At 45.0% G+C, this 22,576-nt stretch overlaps 4 protein-coding genes and 4 non-coding genes across 17 annotated transcripts in view; 2 read left to right on the forward strand and 6 right to left on the reverse strand.

Moving 5' to 3' along the window:
• Nucleotides 1–6,558, forward strand: part of MAP2K1 (mitogen-activated protein kinase kinase 1) — a 112,558-nt gene extending 106,000 nt beyond the window's left edge. For both annotated transcript variants that reach the window (XM_050796005.1, XM_050796006.1), the window contains exons 8-11: nt 2,284–2,348; nt 4,247–4,308; nt 4,737–4,782; nt 5,509–6,558. In XM_050796005.1, coding sequence (XP_050651962.1) covers nt 2,284–2,348; nt 4,247–4,308; nt 4,737–4,782; nt 5,509–5,622 — 287 coding nt within the window. In that variant the 3' untranslated portion in view covers nt 5,623–6,558. The remainder of the gene's footprint in view (nt 1–2,283; nt 2,349–4,246; nt 4,309–4,736; nt 4,783–5,508) is intronic.
• Nucleotides 6,559–8,848: 2,290 nt separating this feature from the next.
• The window catches only part of SNAPC5 (small nuclear RNA activating complex polypeptide 5), a 717,963-nt gene continuing 704,235 nt past the window's right edge, over nt 8,849–22,576 (reverse strand). For 5 of the 6 annotated variants that reach the window (XM_050796059.1, XM_050796058.1, XM_050796057.1 and 2 more), the window contains exons 2-4: nt 12,664–12,764; nt 10,354–10,443; nt 8,849–9,576 (exon numbers count right to left, since the gene is read on the reverse strand). In XM_050796059.1, coding sequence (XP_050652016.1) covers nt 9,463–9,576; nt 10,354–10,443; nt 12,664–12,753 — 294 coding nt within the window. In that variant the 5' untranslated portion in view covers nt 12,754–12,764 and the 3' untranslated portion in view covers nt 8,849–9,462. Of the gene's footprint in view, nt 9,577–10,353; nt 10,444–12,663; nt 12,828–22,576 lie in introns of those variants that run through there. The other variant, XM_050796054.1, reaches the window with a different exon arrangement.
• On the reverse strand, nt 14,296–19,526 carry RPL4 (ribosomal protein L4). Its single transcript, XM_050796003.1, has 10 exons — nt 19,431–19,526; nt 18,293–18,464; nt 17,996–18,102; nt 17,554–17,692; nt 16,741–16,865; nt 16,328–16,457; nt 15,901–16,057; nt 15,250–15,333; nt 15,018–15,138; nt 14,296–14,628 (listed from the first exon to the last, which is right to left on the reverse strand). Exons 1-10 carry the CDS (start codon nt 19,431–19,433, stop codon nt 14,383–14,385), a joined length of 1,284 nt encoding a protein of 427 aa, XP_050651960.1. The 5' UTR covers nt 19,434–19,526; the 3' UTR covers nt 14,296–14,382.
• LOC126960243 (small nucleolar RNA SNORD18) lies at nt 16,202–16,271 on the reverse strand. Its single transcript, XR_007727810.1, has one exon. It is a non-coding gene; the product is annotated as a small nucleolar RNA SNORD18 (small nucleolar RNA).
• LOC126960241 (small nucleolar RNA SNORD18) lies at nt 16,981–17,052 on the reverse strand. The gene has a single exon (XR_007727809.1). It is a non-coding gene; the product is annotated as a small nucleolar RNA SNORD18 (small nucleolar RNA).
• On the reverse strand, nt 17,754–17,852 carry LOC126960357 (small nucleolar RNA SNORD16). Its single transcript, XR_007727918.1, has one exon. It is a non-coding gene; the product is annotated as a small nucleolar RNA SNORD16 (small nucleolar RNA).
• On the reverse strand, nt 18,178–18,249 carry LOC126960244 (small nucleolar RNA SNORD18). The gene has a single exon (XR_007727811.1). It is a non-coding gene; the product is annotated as a small nucleolar RNA SNORD18 (small nucleolar RNA).
• The window catches only part of ZWILCH (zwilch kinetochore protein), a 46,433-nt gene continuing 43,610 nt past the window's right edge, over nt 19,754–22,576 (forward strand). Inside the window, exons 1-2 of one of the 4 annotated variants that reach the window (XM_050795948.1) lie at nt 19,979–20,053; nt 21,669–21,791. Coding sequence is in view for 1 of the 4 variants with exons in the window: in XM_050795946.1 (XP_050651903.1) it covers nt 20,001–20,053 (53 nt within the window). In the remaining 3 variants the exon portion in view is untranslated. The other 3 variants (XM_050795946.1, XM_050795949.1, XM_050795947.1) reach the window with 3 other exon arrangements.

Below are 22,576 nucleotides of genomic sequence, written 5' to 3' on the forward strand. Positions count from 1 at the left end.
AGGCTAGGGCTAGGAGGAAGCAGCAAGGGTCTCCAGGTGGGTGTTGTTATTACCAACTACTTCCTACCATTTGTTGAGTATGTACTATGTTCTAGGCACTGCACTTAGGACTTTGTATACATTATTTAACCTTTTGTATTATTTTTATTATTAAGGGTCTTGCTGTGTTGCCCAATGCAGTGGCTAGTCACAGTCTTCAACTCCTGGGCTCAAGCAGTCTTCCTCCCTCAGCCTCCAGAGTAGCTGGGACTATAGGCTATAATTTATCTGGGGGGTTGGGAGAGAAGGGGCTCACTCTGTCTGGAGTGCAATGGCACGATCACAGTTCCCTGCAGCCTTAACTTCCCAGGCCCAAGTGATTGTCCTACCTCAGCCTCCTGAGTAGCTGGGACCACAGTCACATGCCACCATGCCCAGCTAGGTTGTTTTTTATTTTGTAGAGACATAGTCTCCTTATGTTGCTCAGGTTAGTCTCTAACTTTAGGGCTCAAGCAATCCTCCTGCCTCAGCCTCCCAAAGTGCTGAGATTACAGGCATGATCCACCATGCCTGGCTTCTAATTTCTGGGGTTTTTTTGTTTTTGTTTTTGTTTTTTTGTTTTTGTTTTTTTTTTGAGACGGAGTCTCGCTCTGTCGCCCAGGCTGTTTTTGTTTTTGTTTTGATACTGGGTCTTGCTCTGTCACCCAGGGTGGAGTGCAGTGGTGCCATCATGGCTTACTGCAGCCTTGACCTCTTGGGCTCAAGTGATCCTTCTGCCTCAGCCTCCTGAGTACCTGAGACCACAGGCATGTGCCACCGTGCTACCATGCCTGGCTAGTTTTTTGGGTTTTTTTTTTGAGATGGAGTCTCACTCTTGTTGCCCAGGCTGAAGTGCAGTGGCGTGATCTCAGCTCACTGCAACCTCCGTCTCCCGGGCTCAAGCGATTCTCCGGCCTCAGCCTCCCGAGTAGCTGGGATTACAGGTGTGTGCCACCACGCCCGGCTAAGTTTTTGTATTTTTAGTAGAGATGGCATTTCTCCACGTTGGTCAGGCTGGTCTGGAACTCCCGACCCTCAGGTGATCCGCCACCCTCAGACTCCCAAAGTGCTGGGATTACAGGTGTGAGCCACCGCGCCTGGCATGCCTGGCTAATTTTTAAAATTTTTTGTATAGATGAGGTCTCGCTATGTTGACTAGGCTGGTCTGGAACTCCTGGGCTCAAGTGATCCTCCTGCCTTGGCCTCCCAACGTGTTGGGATTTTAGGCGTGAGCCACTGCGTTCTAATTTTTTAATCATGACTTTTGGTAGTTTTCTTTTTATTGAGATAGAATTCACGTAAGACAAAATTCACATTTTAAAGTATGTAGTTCAGTGGTTTTTAGTATATTGTTCCATGTTGTGCAGCCATCACCACTGTCTCATTCTGGAACATTTTCATTACCCCAGAAAGAAACCCCATCTCCCACTCCCCCTCGCCTGATCCGCTGACAACCACTAATCTACTTTGTGTCCATGGATTTGCCTAGCATTATAGAATTTTAATAGCATTTCATTTGTGAATATGATTATAATCTCCATTTTAAAGATGAGGAAACTGAGGCACAGGGCCCTTGTCAAGGCCACATAGGCTTGTAAGTGGCCAAGTCTGACTCCCAAGATGATAAACACTGTGCAGTACCACCTGCCTCTCTGAATGTGAATATTGGAAAGTAAACCTGGTACTCAGGGAATAGCCTGACCTAGCCAACTGTTTTTTATGTAGCTCCTGTCTGGCCAGGGATACCTGCCCTATACCTCCATGAGGTCCACATGAGAGAGAGTTTGTATAAAGGGGAAAGCAGAGGGGGCTAGGGGTAGCTGATGGCAGGTCATTGGAGGGGCTGGTGGCTGTGGCCTCTGAGGCTGGCCTGTGACTCTAGGAGACAAAAGGAAGAAACGCAAGTTCATGGAGAATTAAAACGAAGTGCTTTAGTTATTTAGCTGCTATCTCATTTGTGCCTCTCTCAGTAGAAGGAAGGGGGAAAGGACAGACATATTTATTATGTCTGTGCTTTACAAAACTCAGAACTTTGGCTCAGCAATGAACTGATTTGCCAAAGGTTATGAACTTAAGATGTGGCAGAGCCCAGACTTGTACCCTGCCTTTGCTGGTCCCCTCTGTGTTCAAGCCTTATCTGTGGATGTTTAATTTTTATTGTCCATGACCCTGTTCTGGTCCCAGGGATCTATACCCAACCCCTTGCCTCATACTAAGAAGTAATCTGTTTCTGAGAAGTATTTTTTCTTTTTATAAAATTTGTAGCATATGGAATGGACAGCCGACCTCCCATGGCAATTTTTGAGTTGTTGGATTACATAGTCAACGAGGTAAGTACTGCCTGGTTTCCTTCACCTTGGAATTTACTTGCTCATCTTAAGAAAACACCCAGATCCTGGGTGCGGTGACTCATGCCTGTAATCCCAGCAGTTTGGGAGGCTGAGGCAGGTGGATCACATGAGCTAAGGAGTTCGAGACCAGCCTGGCCAACATGGCAAAACCCCATCTGTACTAAAAATATGAAAATTAGCTGGGCATGGTGGTGCACGTCTGTAGTCCCAGCTACTCGGGAGGCTGAGGCATGAGAATTGCTTGAACCTGGGAGGCAGAGGTTGGCTCTGAAAAAACAAAAACCAAAAAACATCCCCGTCACAGGTTCAGTCTACTAGAGTTTAATATACCTCTCTTTACTATATGCACAGCTTTATACTAAGCACCACGGGCTGTAGAAAAGCAGTTTCAGGATCAGATCATTGCTGCTTAAGGATAATGAGGGAGGCAGAGCATGTTGCATTTGTAGGAGTCAGAAAAAAAGCCATCTATCCTCTACTGCTGTGGACCTAAGCTGGGTGGTTCCGGGTGGTAGTCATATTAAGGGAAGGGATATCTGAGGTTAGATATGCCATTGCTGGTCTCCTAGCGTGCACTGCTCTCTTCCAAATTTTCACATTAATTTCCCATGTGATTCTCCCAAGCATTGCTGAGGTAGGCCAAATTGGTTCCTTTTCAAACAGGTGAGGAAATTGAGCCTCCAAGATGAAAAGTAGCCCATGTCATTCCCACCCAGTGCTCTTTCTTCCTCACCACCTCCCACCTCCCACCTCCCATTCTTACTTCCTAGGAGGCTTGGCCGCATGGCAGTTGATCCACTGCAGCCTCTGCTGACACACAGCCCCTCTGTTGCCTAGCTCTTTCCTGTTTAGAAGGAATGGATGCTGCCTCTGGAGGCCAAGCTGCTGGTCTCTTCTCTCCCTTGAATAGTCCCTTGATTTCCTCAGCAGCAGGGACAGTGTGCAGAGTAGGACTTGCTCTGGGTCACTGTTCTAAGACCTGAGTTCTAGTCCTCACCTCAGATCAGACTGACATGGCCCTCAGAGGAAGAGCACTAGGGGATCAGTGTCTCATTTTTAATCTCAAATTAAAAATGAGATTTGGGGCTGTACATCAGAGCAGTGACATCATGGACATTATGTCTGTGGGTCAGCACCTCCCAAAGAAGCTACACGCAGCTCCCAGCCCGGGTGTGTAAGTAGGCCCACATTTCCTGGACTGCATGGAACACCGTGCGCCCAGTGCTCCAGAGCCTTGTAGTGTATAGCGCTGCGTGATCGCTCTGGGATCTGACAACAGCCTCGCTGTGGAGTGTGCGGGTAACATTCTTCCAGACCCAGCCCTGTCAGTTCATGTTTCATCAACTTTGCACTGCCTCTCTAGGGCTCAGAAAAGGGATTTTTAAAAACCGGTTTGCTTCTGCAGGTGCTGTCAGACCTGGGCCAGCCTGGTGGTTTGCATGTGCCCCTAGCTGTTGCTGCCAGTAAATTGCTAGTTACGTTTCCATGTCGCACTCCAAGATTTACCATTGTAGAGTTTCAGAGCTTAAAAGGGTCCCTGAGATCATTAGGCCCAACCTCTTCGTGTCATAGAAGAGTAAACTGAGGCTCAGAGAGGAACAGTGGTTAGTTCAACATCACCAGACAAGTGAGTGGACTTGCCTTGGTCCCAGTTCTAAGTGTGCTATTTGAGACCAGTGGTTCCAAAATGGTTACCCAAAAGGCAGCACTGGCCTTCCACCTGTGCCTTTCCTTGACTGGATGAGAGTAGCACTGCCTTTGGACTGCAGAGAAGACTTTAAAAAAATAGCACTGGCTGGCAGGAGGGGTGGGATGGGGAGAGGAGATGGCTGGAACAAGGAGCCAGGCATTTTTCTTATCTCAACATGTGTTTGCAGCCTCCTCCGAAATTGCCCAGTGGAGTTTTCAGTCTGGAATTTCAAGATTTTGTGAATAAATGGTAAGTTGGCTCCTTGTTCTCTGGAAGGGTACTCTGGATTTGTCAGGCTCCCCACCCCATTTCTGGAAGCACCAGCTTTGCTTCTGCAGGCACAGCTTTGCCCTTTCCCCTCCCCTCTGATGATTCTCGGCTGCTGCCATAAGCCCTTTTTTAGAGTGCCAAGACTTATGTGACATGTCTAACTACATCATGGATGTAGTAGCTGCTCCTTTTGGTACTTGCTCTCCAGGGATTGGCACATTGCTTTTTGATTCAGCAAGAATGTATTAACTTACTGTGGGCATGATATTGTGCTTAGAACCGGAGGATGAGTCAAGCCCAGGCAATCCTCAGCCTCTAGTGTGCAGAGAAGACAGGCATGCAAACATGTTATTTGAGCTAGAACCAGTGCCAGGCAATAGCTCTCACCTTGTCTTTCTTCCTTTAAGCTTAATAAAAAACCCCGCAGAGAGAGCAGATTTGAAGCAACTCATGGTGAGTCCATTTATTCCAGATTCTTACAGTACCTGTTTATTCATATGTTGTTCTCTGTCAGTCACCTGTGCAGTACTTCCAGAGCCCATTCATTCCCTGCCCACTGTGGTCCAGCTGAGCCTGGGGCTGCAGAATACCAAACACCAGTCTCCTCTGCCCTCCCATCAGTTTAAGGGAAAGCTGGGGTGACCCCTGCAGCCTGAGTAAGCATGCCAGAGAAAGGCCTTAGGGGGCCATGGGAAAGAAAAGGTCAGCCCACCCCCTTCATGGGGATGGGGCCTTTCCCTAATACTGACTGCCTCACCTTACATTCAGCCTCCTTCCTGAGTCACCCTCCGCCTGCTGTTTCGTTTGGTGGCAGTGGGGTTAGCTAAGTAATACTGTAAATATCTGGAGAGCCAGACTGTGCATAATATGCACTAAGTCCATCATTTTCGTTGTCCCTTCTAACAAGCCTGTGAGGCATTTAAGGCAGAGTTACTGTGTCCATACTGCAAGAGTAGGCTCCAAGAGGTGACTTGCCCAAGGCCTCACAGCTGCTGTGACTGATGGAGCGGGTCTTTGGGCCTGCAGTTGGCCCCACTGCTGCTTAGGGGCAGGTGCCAGGTGCTCCTTCCAAGTGCAGCACAAGCTCTAGACCTGAAACTCTTGGGATTTTCCTTCCTGGTGGGTGTTTTTGTTGTTGTTTCTTTTTAACACTACGTTCTCTCGTTTCCTTACATGCAGGTTCATGCTTTTATCAAGAGATCTGATGCTGAGGAAGTGGATTTTGCAGGTTGGCTCTGCTCCACTATCGGCCTTCACCAGCCCAGCACACCAACCCATGCTGCTGGCGTCTAAGTGTTTAGGAAGCAGCAAAGAGCGAGTCCCCTGCCCAGTGGTTTGCCATGTCACTTTCAGGCCTCCTTCCCATGCCTGTCTGTGTTCAGATGTGCATTTCACCTGTGACAAAGGATGAAGAACACAGCATGTGCCAAGATTCTACTCTTGTCATTTTTAATATTACTGTCTTTATTCTTATTACTATTATTGTTCCCCTAAGTGGATTGGCTTTGTGCTTGGGGCTATTTGTGTGTATGTTGATGATCAAAACGCGTGCCAGGCTGAATTACAGTGAAATTTTGGTGACTGTGGGTAGTCATTCTTACAATTGCACTGCTGTTCCTGCTCCATGACTGGCTGGCTGCCTGTATTTTCGGGATTCTTTGACATTTGGTGGTACTTTATTCTTGCTGGGCATACTTTCTCTCTGAGTAGGAGGGAGCCTTGTGAGATCCTTCACAGGCAGTGCATGTGAAGCATGCTTTGCTGCTATGAAAATGAGCATCAGAAAGTGTACATCATGTTATTTTATTATTATTAGCTTTTCATGTAGAATTCAGCAGTTTACATCCAAATCTAGCCAGAGCCCTTCACTGCCATGATAGCTGGGGCTTCACCAGTCTGTCTACTGTGGTGATCTGTAGACTTCTGGTTATATTTCTATATTTATTTTCAATATACTGTGTGGGATACTTAGTGGTATGTCTCTTTAAGTTTTGATTAATGTTTCTTAAATGGTGGAATTATTTTGAATGTCACAAATTGATCAAGGCATTAAAAGGTCAGATTTATCTTTCCCCATATCCAAGTACCAATGCTATTGTAAACAACGTGTATAGTGCCTAAAATTGTATGAAAATCCTTTTAACCATTTTAACCTAGATGTTTAACAAATCTAATCTCTTATTCTAATAAATATACTATGAAGTTTAAAAAAAAAAAGGATGAAAGCTACTTTTGCTTTTGTGGTAAGCTTTTCAATTTCTTTAGTACGCAAGAAATACTGGTTGAGCCAAGCATTATTGGTGAAGGGGAAAGGTGAAGATGAGGAGGAGGCTGGAAGGCAGAACCACCACACCAAGTTCAGTGCTTTGGACTAATGGGGCTTCCTGTAATTTCAGTCTCTGGACTCAGTCCACCTCTTCTCATCCCACACCCTTCTCTGTTCGTCCAACCCCCTTCCTTGTGGGACCTGTGAATAGATCCTGTATATTCCTTTGATCTCTTTATACAAAGGAAAAGCAGCAGATGGGGGTCTGGGAGCAAATCTGAGAAAAATCACAAAGTATTTCTTATCTCACAGAACATTTCTCATTTTCCATATACCAATAGTTGAGCTGAGGGCCTGTCTGCACTTCCAGGCTGTCATGCCCACAGGAGGGCCTTGCTGGTAACCAGCTTGCCTGCCTGGTGTGGGAGCTTTCTGCACGACAGCATAGTCTGTTTGCGACATTAAGCAATGGTTTCCCTTCTTTCACCACTTAAGCACACCTTCCTGGAAAGGAGGAATGTGCCTGATGCTGGCTTTGTCATGCCTGTGAGGTGGCAGTGATGTCACAAAGCCATGGCCCACTGGCCACAGGATCCCTTTCCTTAGCTGAGAAGTCTTTGGGAACTTTTAGGTACATTTGAGGCTGCCTGGTCAATACCTCTCCCCTCATTATTTTCTTTGAAAGGGCAGGTTATAGAAACTAAAAGCAACATGTATATTTATAACTAAAAGGCCCATTCCTTTTTAGATTAAAAACAAAACTTGAGTAAATAATCTTCTAAGTAGGTAGTTCCAATCTAGAGGTACCAGAAATTGGGATACTGCCAGGATTTTTAAAAAATGATCAGTGTTGTATATACTGCTGCCTAAGCTAGTCGGCTTTTTTTTTTTTTTTTTCTCACCGTGAGGTATAGCTTTTCTAAGTCAACAGTTCAACTTACACATTTTCAACACATAAACATTCAGGCTGGTGGGTTTTAACATTTACACCCTGTGTCTTTTACAAATGACAGGATACCACCACTACTGAGAATGTTTCATTAAAATGAGAAGACTACATCCTTAGGAGAAATGTTATGAACTGGTATCCAAAACCCAGATCTGACCACTTTCATGCTCGGTGTCTTTTGAGGGGTGCTTAGATTTTTTTGTTTTTAAATTTTTAACCAAGAATTATGATCCCCGCATGAATCTTGCAGTGTTTTGAGCTCCGAATGCCAGATTCTTACTGAGATACCAATGATAGTAGGAGTTTCAAATGATCTCATTAGCACCTCATAGCAACCTGTGAAACTGCTAGAACACATGTGAGTATCATCTTCACCTTACAGATGGGAAAGTGAGTTGCAAAGAGGTGGGAGGACAAGGGACCAGTTAGTGGTAGAGCTGGAATTCATAGTCAGTCTTTCCAACTTTGCAAACCCATGTTCGTATTTTAAATTAGACCCCCAAAATTTATGTACCTTGATGCTTTTTGTTCCCAAACTATCTTCCCATTGTGTGTTCTAAGGAACATGCTCATTTAAACTTCTGGCTGTTTCCTATAAGAGCAGCTCAAAATAACTTCAATAAAATGTGGATTAACAAAAAAAGGTATTCTTTGCTTAATTTGGGAACTGCTGCATAAGTTCTGCTTGACATGATTCTTTGTGTTTTGTTTGGCTTTTACTGTTGCTTGAGCAGGGGAAATTAATTTTATAAAATTAAAGAACTACTTATTTCACAGTATAGTAGTTAGTGGAAAAGGGACAGTATGCAGAAATGAACCTCAACTTCAAATACGAAGTAACAACTCTTACTCTGTTACAAAAATCCAGTCTTCCGGCCTGGCGTAGTGGCTCACGCCTGTAATCCCAGCACTTTTGGAGGTCAAGGCGGACAGAAAACCTGACGTTGGGAGTTCGAGAGCAGCCTGACCACATGGAGAAACCCTGTCTCTACTAAAAATACAAAATTAGCCGGGCATGGTGATGCGTGCCTGTAATCCCAGCTACTCGGGAGGCTGAGGCAGGAGAATCACTTGAACCCAGAAGGGGGAGGTTGCAGTGAGCTGAGATCACACCATTGCACTCCAGCCTGGGCAACGAGTGAAACTGTCTCAAACAGATAACAAAAAAAAAAAATCCAGTCTTCCAAGCATGGCACATCTCTCTTAAGGGCTAGAAATGGATTTCAAACCATCCTGTTGTATCTTTTCCTCAGAGAAGGAACTGCTGCTTCTCTCTGTCACGATCTAGAAACCAGCAGGCTCCATGATGGCTATTTATAATTTATTTATAAAAACATTTTACCAGTGAGTGATGTCTCAAGTGAGAGGTGATAACAGCTACACAAAGCAGTTTATAGCATGCAGTATTTCAATACCTCTGAGAGGTAGCAAGCTTGTGTTCTCAGATGGCCCTCAGTCCTTCCCCTTGTCATCTTTCTGTCCTAGACTGTGAGCTAACTGCTCACAAGGATTCAGCGGCATGCAAACAGCCTTTAATTGGTTTTCTTCAAAGAGGCACTGTTGACTGGAAAGACTGGCTTGTATTTAAACTCTGCTCTTTTTGCAAATGCCAGACTTTCCCAACAGTATTTCAGAGGAAATTGTTTTGAACAGTTAACCGAATCTGACCAGATTACAGACAGCACCACCCATATTGCTCAATGCTAAGACATAGCATCTTTGATTTTCTGTATGTCATAACATTCTGAAGCTTGAGTTACTGATGGAGCCATTTTTGCAACTACACATCCTCCTCATAGTTCTTGCTTTCCTTTCAAGCAGATCACAGGGCCCAGGGCAAGATGAGTTCCTTGAGGAGAAGTGCCTGAGACTTAGAAATGCAATTTGTATAACTGACCAGCCTGGCTTTCCCCCTTCTTTAGGAATCTGATTCTTCTTCCTCTTCTTCCTCCTCTTCTGTCACATGACTCTTTGTGCTCAACTCCAGGGTCGTTTGGTTGATTGATGCTTCATTGTCTACATGCACCAACATCTGTATTGGCCAAGGGCATCACAGATTAGTAGGAAAGCTGCTGGCCTCAAAACAGCAAATTCTTAAAAATGATTTAAAATCAGATCTCAATTGCGTATCCCCAGTACTTATGACTAAGAGGTATGGCCACTTTCCTTTTATACCCCCACCTCCATTACCAAAATGGGGCAAAGGTAAATGCCCCTGATTCACTAGAATGTTACCTCATTTACAAACATTATTACAGAAAGCTCCATAAGATTTGTGCCAACTTACATGTGCTGCTGTATCATGGTTTTAAATGTCTTAACACAAAATCTGGGAGAACTCAAATACTGTGTACTTAGAAATAAGATTTTGCTGACTGACTTGAGGGCATTTGGTAAGAGATGAGTATGATGAGGACTGGAACTCATCTTTTAGCACTGTGCTTTGTACTTGAAGCCACACTCTTGATTCCCAAGGTTACTTATTCACAAAAAAGCAAGAGTTTTGACATATCCCTACAAAAATCACTCTCCCCCGGGTTCATCTGAGTAACTAGACAGAATGGATGACGAGGAAGATAGAGGTAAAACATTAGTAACTACTTAATAAATTAATTAGTGTGGTAACCAGCTGGTAGGAAGGTGGGTAATGTAGAGTTGCCACCTTATTAAACCAGAAAATTCTTATCAGCACTTTCCAGAGCCCTTTGGGCTAGGTAATGTGATTTACAACAGTTCTTCACCACCCAAGCAGCATAGGAGCAGAGCAGACTTTGCATTCTCTCCTAGGCCTGCACTTGATTAAGCTTACATCATGTGACTGTTCAGGTACAGTGTGAGAAGACAGCATCTCATCCCCTCTTCTAGAACTGATCATCGATTGGAGGGCCAATTCTTCAACCTAGAAAACAAGAGTTGGGGACACTTTTCCTTACTATTTCACTGGATGTGGTTAAACTGCTGGGCACACCATGAAAGGTTTGCATCAAGAGAGGGAATGAAAACTATCTCTGTTGCTCTAGAGGGAAAGTTGGAGGCTCTTAGGTTTTCTCTCTTTTAAGGAGATGAGTAAAGAAAGACTCCAGCCCTTTTCCCCTGGGCTGAACAGGTGCTCTGGCTGAGTTATGGCTTCCACTTCCCCAGACCTAGCAACTCAAAGTACAAGTGTGTCATTAAAACAGCCAAGTGTCATCTGATTCCTCAGAGATTCCCTGGACCTGAGGCTGTCAACTCAGTAATGAGAAGGTGAAGGAAAGAATAGAAAACAGAGGTGTCATCTGAAGCATAAGGAAATCTGGGCTTTGGAGGTGGTCATCGATATACTCATTAGGTACTGGGTACTGTGGGAATACAGGGACACAAGTAAGTGGAGGGCATTATGACTTCCCTAAGGAGGCCAGGTGCAGTGGCTCATGCCTGTAATCCCAGCACTTTGGGAGGCCGAGGCGGGCGGATCATGAGGTCAGGAGATCGAGAACATCCCGGCTAACACTGTGAAACCCCATCTCTACTAAAAATACAACTTCCCCAAGGAAAAATGCTTATGATTTTGATATGTCATAGGTGTACTTTTCATTTTACAAAGGGCTTTGGTAATCCTCACCTCATATGGACTTAAAGTTTCTGAAAAAGGGCCAAGCCCAGTGGCTCATACCTGTAATCCCAGCACTTAGGGAGCTGGAGGTGGGTAATCACCTGAGGTCAGGAGTTCGAGTACACCCTGGCCAACATGGTGAAACCCAGTCTCTACTAAATACAAAAAATTAGCCCGGCGTGGTGGCACATGCCTGTAATCCCAGCTACTTGGGAGGCTGAGGCAGAATCCCTTGAACCCAGGAGGTGGAGGTTGCAGTGAGCCAAGATCGTGCCATTGCACTCTAGCCTGAGCAACAACAGTGAAACTCTGTCTCAAAAAAAAAAAAAAAAAAAAAAAAAAAAAAAAAAAGACTCTGAAAAGGATGCTGAGCAGGGATTAGCATAATAACCTCCCCAGGACTTTTTTTTTTTTTTTTTTTAAAGGCAGAGTCTCCCCGTATAGCGCATGCTGGAGTGCAGTGGCACAATCTGGACTCTGCAGCTTGACCTCCTGGGCTCTGGCTATCCTCCCACCTCAGTTTCCCAAGTAGCTGGACTACAGGCACGCACCATCACGCTCAGCTAATTTTAATTTTTTTTTGGAAGGCCGGCCGTGGTGGCTCAAGTCTGTAATCTCAGCACTTTGGAAGGCCCAGGTGGCTAATGGCTTGAGCTCAGGAGCTCGAAACCAGCCTGAGCAACATGGCGAAACCCCGTCTCTACTAAAAATACAAAAATTAGCCGGGCATGGTGGTGCACGCCTGTAATCCCAGTTACTTGGGAAGGTGAAGCACGAGACTCGCTTGAACCCAGAAGGCAGAGGTTGCAGTGAGCCGAGATCGTGTCACTGCATTCCAGCCTGGGCGACAGAGTGAGGCCCTGTCTCAATTTTTTGTAGAGACGAGGTCTCACTATATACCCCGGGCTGAGGGGCTGCATTAAGCACAGGTGTGGGAAGTGGCCCACGTGGGCCTAAATCCCGACTCCTCAAGGCCATGGCGTCTGGAAGCTCCAAACGTCAGGAAAAGTCTCTTCTCCCAGGGCCTCAGTGTCTTCCTTGGTAGCATGGGAGGATCTGGGAGTTCCTTCTGGCTTGGCAAAACTAGAGCCATTTCAAGCGCCAAGGCAAACTAGAAAACAGCAGCTCAGGAGGAAGGGGTCGGTGGCCAGAGGGGTCTAGGCGAGGCTTCGGGAGGGAGCACTTCCTCAGACTGCTGTCTGAGGGCCATTAACATTTACAGGAAGCAGCAGGTAGGACTGCACTTGCCAAACACACATCCCCCCTGGGCCTCACCCTAGACTTGCGAGGTCAAATTTCTGAGAGGTGGGGCCTAAGAAGCGCACAGCAAACTCCCCAGGTGATTCAGATACCTGTTTGTTTGTAAACCTGTAAATTGGCGCCACCACAGATAGTGAGTAGGGGAGAACTGACCGCAGCAGGTGGTCACCGCAGAGGCCGAGGTTGGGGGGTCTGCACCGCAGAGGCCCAGGTTGGGGGGTCGCTCGGGAGGAATGGAGGAGGAGCGGGAGAGGGCCGCGGGGTCACCTTGAGGCGGTTCAGCTGGTCGTGCAGGGCTGCCTTCAACCGCAGCAGCGTCTCCTCCTCCTTGCGCAGTTCCTGAAGCCGGCTCAGCATGTTTCCTGGTCACATAGGCGACCTCCGAGATGCCGTCGGCCCGGCGCTCGGTGATGACGCCATCGCCGACTCCCGGAAACCGAGCGGGGAGACGGGGCTGCCCGCCACATTGGGGAAAGGCGAGGGATGCGCCCCCTTCCGGCGCCCGCCGTAACCTGGCCACTCCGCGGGCGACGAGCTGCAGGAAGGGTGCGTGTGTCAAAACACCTTGATTCATGAGTAATGATCAGGATTTCGAAATTAGATCCATGGAGCGGCAAAGAACCTGAAGAAATCTTGGGTTTGGCCATCCTTTAATCCGATAGGCCATTTCCACACCAAGTGGTCAAACACCGTTTCAAATAACTGGGTGAACAGCACTTCCAATGTGGTGTTCCAGCAAGTGGCTATTTTTAACCCCACAAAACCTGCACATGTATTTGAAGGCAGGCACCAAATCAGTAGCACATGAACTCTACTGTGTTAAGAGGGTCTGCAGGGTAGGACTCACAGTGGACTTTAAAGGGGTAAGGCTGCACAAAATAGAGAACTAAAGAGCATGAAAATAAAGCCGTGCTAAGAAATGATGTGCTTAAGAACTGAGATTTGGCCCTGGAAATGGGGAAGGTAACAGATCACCGTGGCTATGAACTTTGAGAATGTCTGACAGTTTGAGACTGTCACAGGGAAGCTGAGTTTAACAATCCAGATGCAAAACAAGACTTTGACACAGGACAAGAGGTTAATTCTAGGGTATTATTTGCAGTTTAGCTTTATGAGTTAAAAAAAAAAAGGGGGGGCCCCTTGTATCTGGAGGCATTTCATGGGTATTTCTTTTGGACACACTTGGTTAACATAATCACCAAGACACACATAAGTCCTGAAAAATGCTTCTGGTACTTTTGGGGCAGTCTCCCTCTGACACCCAGGCTGGAGGACAATGGTACAATCTTGGTTCATTGCAACTTCCACCTCCCAGGTTCAAGTGATTCTCCTGCCTCAGCTTCCCCAGTAGCTGGGGTTACAGACGTGTACCATGACCAGCTATTTTTTTTTATTTTCAGTAGAGATGGAATTTCATCATGTTGGCCAGGCTGGTCTTGAACTCATGGCCTCAAGTGCTTTGCCCACCTTAGGTCCCAGTGTTGGGATTACAGGTGTGGCCTTCTGGCACTTTTTCAAACCATGGGTGAAAATATTCAACTCTATTGTCATAGCTGGTTAAAAAGAACACTTTTCAAAAGGTAATCAATTTTACTGCAGTACCAAAAAAAATTGTGTTCTCCAATTGTGCCCTCTTGTGGTTAAAGTGTTAAATATTTACAGAATTTAACCTATTTTCCACCTGGTGGGGAGCTAAACTTGAACAGCCTCTGCGTTTCTCACCAAGTCCTGTTACACTTACTTTTAAGCCACATTATTTAAAAAATCATAATTTTTTAATCATTCCCCTTCCATTGAACTCCATGGACTCAGTATAAAATGGAACAGTCTAAATTATGGCCAAAATGTCACTTAAAAAAAATTATAACCAAGCTTTACAGAACACACCAACAAGCCATGTTTCTCACTGCCTGTATGATCAGGTATTTATTCAAGAGAAGCTGTCCAAAATAATGTGACCCTTATGGAATAATCAAATTTAAGAGTTCATGCAGCAGGCTTCTTTTCCTCTGTAGTAGGTTTCTTTTCTGCAGGCTTCTTTTCAGGGGCCGGTTTCTTGGTAGCTGCTGCCTTTTTTCCCACCAGAGGCTTCTTCTGCTTCTTAACACCAACAGCAGCCTTCTTTCCTTTCTTACCTACCACAGGCTTCTTGCCTGCAACCGCCGCCTTCTCATCTGATTTGGCTTCTAGTGCTGCTGCTGCAGCAGCTGCCTTATCCACCCGGAGCTTGTGCTGCAACAAATTAGGCAGAAAACAGTAAGAATCAAATTATTCTAAGAACTTAATGTATCAGTAGAAAAAAAAAAAACCCAGCCAGGCGCGGTGGCTCACGCCTGTAATCCCAGCACTTTGGGAGGCTGAGGCGGGTGAATCACCTGAGGTCAGGAGTTTGAGACCAGCCCCACCAATATGGTGAAACCCCGTCTCTACTGAAAATGAAAAATTTAGCTGGAATGGTGGCGTTCGCCTGTAGTGCCAGCTACTCGGAAGGCGGAGACAGGAGAATTGCTTGAACCTGGGAGGTGGAGGCTGCAGTGAGCCAAGATTGCACCACTGCACTCCAGCCTGGGTGACCGAGCAAGATTCCGTCTAAAACAAACAACAACAACAAAACCACTCACATTCCTGGCCTGGCGAAGAATGGTATTCCGGCGCATGGTCTTTGCATATGGGTTTAGCTTCAACATGATTCTCAGGTTTTTCAGTGGGTTCTTCTTTAGGACTCTGCGATGAATCTTCTTGCTATAAAAAGGCAAACACTGGATCAACACTTAACTTTATACACATACAAATTTTTGAAACAACCAATAGTATAGGGTTAGGGCAAGAATTACACTCTAAGTGTCACTTTACCGTGGTGCTCGAAGGGCTCTTTGGATCTCTGGGCTTTTCAAGATTCTGCTAAGATCTGTATTAATCATCTTGTGCATGGGAAGACTGAAAGGGAAAGATTGACATGTACGTGTAAAAGTAATCAACCAAAGAACATGAAGCTCAACTGAAGATTTTTAACCACTATGCTCTCCAAAATATCTACTACACTATCGCTTCTCATTAACATGGACCAAGCCGGGTGCAGTGGCTCAGCCCTATAATCCCAGCACTTGGTGAGGCCGAGGCGGTTGGATCACCTGAGGTCAGGAGTTCGAGACCAGCCTGGCCAACATGGTGAAACCCCAACTCTACAAAAATATAAAATTAGCCGGGTGTGGTGGTACACACCTGTATTCCCAGGTACTCGGGAGGCTGAGACAGAAGAACCCGGGAGGTGGAGGCTGCAGTAAGCCGAGATCACTCCAGCGTGGGAGAGAGCGAGCAAGACTCTGTCTCAAAAACCAAACCAACAAAAACCAAAAACACGGACCAGATGAGTTCCATTTTGGCATATTGGTGCTGCACATAAGGGCAAATGGGAACAAAATTATCTAGAAAACATGTAAGCCAATTCTGAATGTTAATATCCACAATATAAACAGCTGTGCTTAGTATATGAAAGATACTCACTTGTAGTTACTCTTGAGGGAAGCGGCTTTACGCCAAGTGCCATACAATTCATCTAACTTCCGGAAAGCACTCTCAGTCCAAATGCAGAAACGTCCCACATGCCCACCAGGAGCAAGCTTCAAAATGTTCAGTTTGCTTACATTAAGCAGAGTAATTCCTTTTAAAGGGAAAGAAACATTAGGCAGCCTGTATTTCAACAAAAGAAACACAAATCATCTTTATGGCTTAAGAGCTACAAAAGGTACCTGAGAACTTATTAATTATGAAGTTTCAACCATCAATGGTGCAACTCTTTCAGCCATAAATCAGAACTTCCACAAAATCATGTGTTTCAGAAACACGGACCATGAAGTGGAATCTCATCATAACAAAAGCTGAGTAGAGTTGCAGACTATACCTAGTCAATATATGTAAGCAGTTTAATTACCAGGGATGTTTCTGAAGGCCTTGATGATACCATTATCCTCATTATAGATGATGCATGGCCCCCTGCGCTGGATACGGCGACGGTTTCTCATTTTGCCTTTGCCAGCTCTCATTCGCTGAGAGGCATAGACCTACAAAGTGAGCAGTTTTAGTATTTTGATTAAGATACAATTTCTGCAATAGATCTTCAGAGTCTTAATTCCATTTTACAGATGATTAAACTGGGCACAATAACTTGCCAAGGTTACACAGAGCCTTAAACGGCAGTTAGGATTTAAACCCAAGTAATTGGGCTCTGAGGTTCTTGTTCTCTCACACATTAAGGCTTAGCCATACCACCCTTATCTTCTGAAATTCAAAGTGACAAATTGTGAACAAGGAGTACCAAACTGTAAATGTGTTCATTAAACGGACCTTTTTGATATCATTCCAGGCTTTAAGTTTCTTAAGGAGCAAAACAGCTTCCTTGGTCTTCTTGTAGCCTTCAACTTTATCTTCCACTACCAAAGGAAGTTCAGGAACTTCCTCAATACGATGACCTAACAAAAACCAATTTGACACTTACTTGGTTATCCTGAACCTTTTGGAAAATAAAAAAAAAAAAAAATCAAACATTTTATATAACCAATAAAAGCAAAATGGCATTCAATTTGCCAAGTCAGAATTTCCACAAATATCATGTGTTTCAGAAACACGGACCAATTAAGTGGAATCTCATCATTTTGACAGTTAAATAAAAATGCGGTGGGGAACACAATAGGCAAGTTTAAGTAGACAGTTTTCTAAGGATTATACTAAACCACTACTTGAATAATTAGTTCCCCAGTTAAACTAGTATTCGCTGATGATTGATTTGTCAGATTTAAGTAGTCAGACCTAATATTTAGTAAAGGATTAAAATTTAATCAGACACTTCAGGATGAAAAGAATGTGCAATTTTAACAAACATTCATGAAAAAGAAAAGTGGGGCATTTTGTATCACTCTGATATAAAATTTTTTTAAACTGGTATGTAACATGTATTTCTGGAGTACATTTAATAACTGAATGCCCTCATTTGTCAACTGGAATATCCATTAACTAAAACATTTTATGCTAAAAACATTCAAATTATTCTCTTCTAGCCATCTTGAAATGGGTTACTGTGAATAACAACCACCCTAATCATCAAACAGTAGGTGTCTTATTTCTTCTATCAAACTCTTTTATAATACAAGTGTTACAAACCTTTAGACATGACCAGTGCTGGTAGGGCTGAGGCAGCCAGGGCAGAACAGATGGCATATCGTTTTTGGGTTGTGTTGACTCTACGATGCCAACGGCGCCAGGTTTTGGTTGGTGCAAACATTCGGCCTCCACGACACATCTATTTTTCCAGTCAAGAATCACATTTCTCAAATTTTAGTAATTAAAATAAGGTTATTTCTTGCTCAGTAAAAATTTTCGTCAACCTTCTGTACCAGCTTACTGACAGCAGGCAACTGTCGCTGAGAACAGAGTAAGACGCAAATTACGACATCATTGCAAGCAAAATAACCCCATATAAATGAAGCCCCTTTCTTCAAGACAAAAAAGAGTATTTTTACACTGTATTATCATCAATAAACCAGACCCAGTCTGCTAAATTCCATCAGAGCTGATCAGTCTTAGGTAGTGAAACAAAGGATACGTTTCCAAAAGCACCCTGGCCAGAGCGGTGAGTCCCACCACCTCGAACTCTGGGAATTCGAGCCACAGCTCTGCCAGTACCCCAAGACTCAGCACTGGTCTGATGACCTAAAATTGAGAGAGAAAAACTTTAGCTGCTTCATCATAAATACCAACCTATGATTATTACGCATGGTAGCAAACAGCATCAGAACATCCGAGAAAATCATGTGGTTCAGAAACACGGACCAATGAAGTGGAATTTCATCACTACTGTAAAGCAATCCCTAAAATATCTGCAGAAGGTATAAATCCATACCTGCTAATTCACTGACAGCATAGGGCTGTCTGTTGTTTTTGCGCAGGTTGGTGTGAACAAAGTTCACAATATCTGGTCGAATAGGAGCCTTGAATACAGCAGGCAAAGTGACATTTTTGCCAGATGACTCCCCCTTTTCGGAGTACACCGATATCAGTGGGCGAGCACACGCCTAAAAAAAAAAAAAGGAAAGGATTATTTTTACTGACAAGTAATGTTGGAAGCAAACTCTTCTCCTATGCCAACAATATCATTAAATACTCAATTGCAGAAAAGACTGGTATGGTGGGGCAAACAACGCTTAAACCAAAATAGCAGTAAATGACTAGAGCCCTTACAAGCTCAAACTCTACCGTACATTTTTATTTTCAAAGAGAATTGTTTATTGTAAAACTTTCAAAGCAAGCCTTATAAAGCACAATAGCTAAATCAAAACCATATTGCAAGGTTTGGAGATGCTGTTTAATGCCAATTAATCAGCAAATCCTGTCTACCCAGGCTCTACTCATCCCAACTTCCATCCCTGTCCCACTCACCCTCACCCTCTACTAAACACGTTTCCAAAGCTCACCAGTAGAAAGACTGGGTGATACTACTTTTTGTTTAAACCTCCAAAGGCTTCCCATCTGTGAGTAAAATCAAAATCCTGAGGCTGGCCTACACAACACTACGTAGCATATACGGACGCTATTTGTGGAAAAGCAGTACACATATAACACTGGTCTTATTACGAGTTGACTAAGAATTCAAAGATTTTGATGACACCGAACAGAACAATTTTTAAGTGAAGAGAACCAGAAAACTTTTAATAGAGATGATTCCTAAGTTGGGCAGAGATGAGCATTCAGAAAAAGACTAAATAGTCAAGTATTGTAAGAAAAGGTTCCACTGCTCCTAAGAATGACCCATTGCTTTCCACTACTGCTTCCCGGCGCGTCCTGTGCTGGGAACCCCACGTTGCCTTTAAGATGGCTGCCGTATCGCCGCACATCCCAGTTCCACACCAGAAAAAGACGTCTTTGGTCCTCATCTCGTTCTCCTCGCTCTATCTCCTACAGATTCTATGTTCCAAACCCCAAATCCTTCTTTACTGGCCCCGAGATACGGGGTAAGGCCAGCGAAAATGATTTCCACTCACCATGGCGGAGAGAGGAGAAAACCACGTTCCTCTCACCCCGGATGCTGCTACAGGAAAAGGAAGTGCTTACGCCTTCCGCCGTATATGTCACCTTCCGCTGTATATGTCACCTTCCCCTAGACCGCCCCACTTTGCCCCGCCTTAGAACCAAGACGGATACACAAAATATCTCTCTACCACATTACAAAAATAAAAACGAGAGTGTTATTTCTTTATTTGTGGGAAATTACGGTATCTATTTTCTTCCAAAGCTAATAATAATTCTTAGAAAATAGGGACTCCTTTTCGCGGAATAATCCATAGGGGGCGTGGCCAACTCTCGCGAGTCAGGGTATCTTCTCCCCAACCACCACGCTTATTTTAATTATTGCAGACGGAAATTGAAGACTATTGACATAGTAAACAGCTCTGGGTGGCTATTTGAAACAAAAGTTTAACTTTGCGGACAAATGGGACTTATGGTGAGGGGTCAAAGTAGTCCCGGCGGGGCGGGGCCATGACTCCTGACGTCGCCCTGCCGGCGCGCAGTTCAGTTTTGCGGTTCCGGTCCCGCTCTCACATTGGGGCGGGATGTGGGAGCGACTGAATTGCGCGGTTGAGGAGTTTTATTCTCGTCTCCTTCAGTGAGTGTAGTCTCTTCTTTTGGCTGGGGTCCTGGGACGGCACTTCTTTCCCTGGGTATCTGGATCCCCGCCCTAAGTCTCTTGCCACTCTTTGGGGATCAGCGCTTTGCCAGCTTTCCTGGGGTCCAAGAGTTGGGGAGAGGCCAGCTCTGAGCTCCAGTGTGGAGTTGACCGTGTGGGAGCTTCCTTGTCTCAGGAGAAAAAGTGTACGTCATCAGACGAGGTGGAAGGTGGCAAGTGTTCCAAGAGGCGATTTATTCTTTCTGCTGATGGACACACTTGCCGTAAGTAGAGGCACCACCTGGGATACGGAAAACTAGGTGTTGGCGTCCTTCCCCTGTTTAAAGCCTTGTTGACTTCTAAGAGTGAAATGTCGTGGGTAGTCTGTTAATCTTTATAATTCGAGGTAGTTGCCACCTGAGCTGCAATTGTGATGATACCTGATTGGTGTGTTGCGTTTTGAAACCACCTTTATTTTCACTGTGCTCCGAGACTTCATTTTATTCTTATGGTGAAGTACTCCTACCAAGGGGATTCCATCAAGTTCTGCATCCTCTGTAAAAGTCTAACCCATAGTTCTCAAATTTAGCATGCATCAGAATCACCGGGGGATTGTCAAAACACACATTGCTGGGCCCCCCCTCCAGGGTTTCTGATTTAATAGGTCTGAGATGGGGCGAAATAATTTGCCTTCCTGACAAATGCTAGGTGTAACGGATATGGCTGGCTGGGCATCACACTTTGAGAACCACTGTGTAATCTAGCCCATGATTTCCTAAATGTTGTAATTTTTCATTGTTTATCTTCGTTGCTTTTTTTCCTGCTTACAAAAGTAGTCTTGCTTGTAAACGTTTTGAATAGAAAGAGCACTAGCTTTTTTTTTTTTTTTGAGACGGCGTCTTGCTCTGTAGCCCGGGCTGGAGTGCAGTGGCCGGATCTCAGCTCACTGCAAGCTCCGCCTCCCGGGTTTAGGCCATTCTCCTGCCTCAGCCTCCGGAGTAGCTGGGACTACAGGCGCCCGCCACCTCGCCCGGCTAGTTTTTTGTATTTTTAGTAGAGACGGGGTTTCACGGTGTTAGCCAGGATGGTCTCGATCTCCTGACCTCGTGATCCGCCCGTCTCGGCCTCCCAAAGTGCTGGGATTACAGGCTTGAGCCACCGCGCCCGGCCAGCACTAGCTTTTTTTAAAAAAAAACTGGCATGTCTTGGACATCTTTCATTGTGACACTTTATAGATCTATTTCATTGTTTTTAACTGCTTTAGAGTATTTCATTCTATGGCCGTTTTATCTTTATTTAAGATAAGGCCGGGTGCGATGGTTCACGCCTGTAATCCCAGCACTTTGGGAGGCCGAGGCGGGCGGATCACTTGTCAGGAGTTCTAGACCAGCCTGGCCAACATGGCGAGACCCCATCTCTACTAAAAATATAAAAATTAGCCAGGCATGGTGGCGGGCACCTGTAATCCCAGCTACTTGGGAGAATTGCTTGAACTCGGGAGGCAGAGGTTGCAGTGAGCCAAGATCGTGCCACTGCACTCCAGCCTGGGCAACAGAGCAAGACTGTCTCAAAAAAAAAAAAAAAAAAAAGAACATAAAAATTTCCTATTAACTAGGCATGGTGGTGCATACCTATAATCCTAGCTACTCTGGAGGCTGAAGCAGGAGGATTGCTTGAGCCTAGGAGTTGGAGACCAGCCTGGGCAGCATAATGAGAACCCGTCTCGAAAAATAAATAAGTAAGTTCTCTATTGATACAACTTTACTTAGACCCCCCTTTTTTTTTTTTTTTTTTTTTTTTTTTTTTTTTGAGACGGAGTCTTGCTGTGTTGCCAGGCTGGGGTGCAGTGGCGCGATTTTGGCTCACTGCAACCTCTACCTCCTGGGCTCAAGCGATTCTCCTGCCTCAGCCTTCCGAGTAGTTGGGACTACAGGCGCGGGCCACCACGCCTAGCTGATTTTTGTATTTTTAGTAGAGATGAGGTTTCACCATGTTGGCCAGGATGGTGTGGGTCTCTTTACCTCGTGATCCGCCCACCTCGGCCTCCCAAAGTGCTGGGATTACAAACATGAGCCATCGTGCCCCACCTATTTAAACGTTTTATACTTCACATAGAAAGTATAACACTGTTCCCCCTCCCCCGACTGGGAATTTTCACATGGGACCTCAGATCAATATCTGCAAAGCTGAATTAATCCTTTCCTCCAAGCGGACATTCTACTTCTGAATTCTGTCTCTGAAGAGTTCTAATTCCAAAACCCCTACCCCTGCCTTATCTAGTCGATCCTCTTATTCTCCCTCCATCCATGCTGTTTTCATTCAGGCCATTCTCAGTTCTCTGAAGTGCTGCAAGTTTTTCACAGCTATTTTCCTGGACTCCAAGTTATTACCCTCCACGTTACTGTCAGATCTTTCCCATTTAAAGTCATTTAGTGAGTTCTTCTTGGCTTTCAGGATAAATTTTAAGCCCTATGGCTAAATTTCTACCATAGCTTCCTATGCTTGCCTCTCTGAGCACTTATC

The sequence above is a fragment of the Macaca thibetana genome, chromosome 7 (assembly GCF_024542745.1).
Source record: "Macaca thibetana thibetana isolate TM-01 chromosome 7, ASM2454274v1, whole genome shotgun sequence".
Taxonomy (NCBI): domain Eukaryota; kingdom Metazoa; phylum Chordata; class Mammalia; order Primates; family Cercopithecidae; genus Macaca; species Macaca thibetana.

Excerpts from the sequence above, each read along its gene's own strand:
- RPL4 (XM_050796003.1), bottom strand. Across the intron at positions 16,458-16,740 it reads CCTGGAATGATATCAAAAAG|GTCTATGCCTCTCAGCGAAT; the intron begins GTCCGTTTAATG and ends CTCACTTTGTAG. Across the intron at positions 14,629-15,017 it reads TTCTTCGCCAGGCCAGGAAT|CACAAGCTCCGGGTGGATAA; the intron begins GTGAGTGGTTTT and ends AATTTGTTGCAG.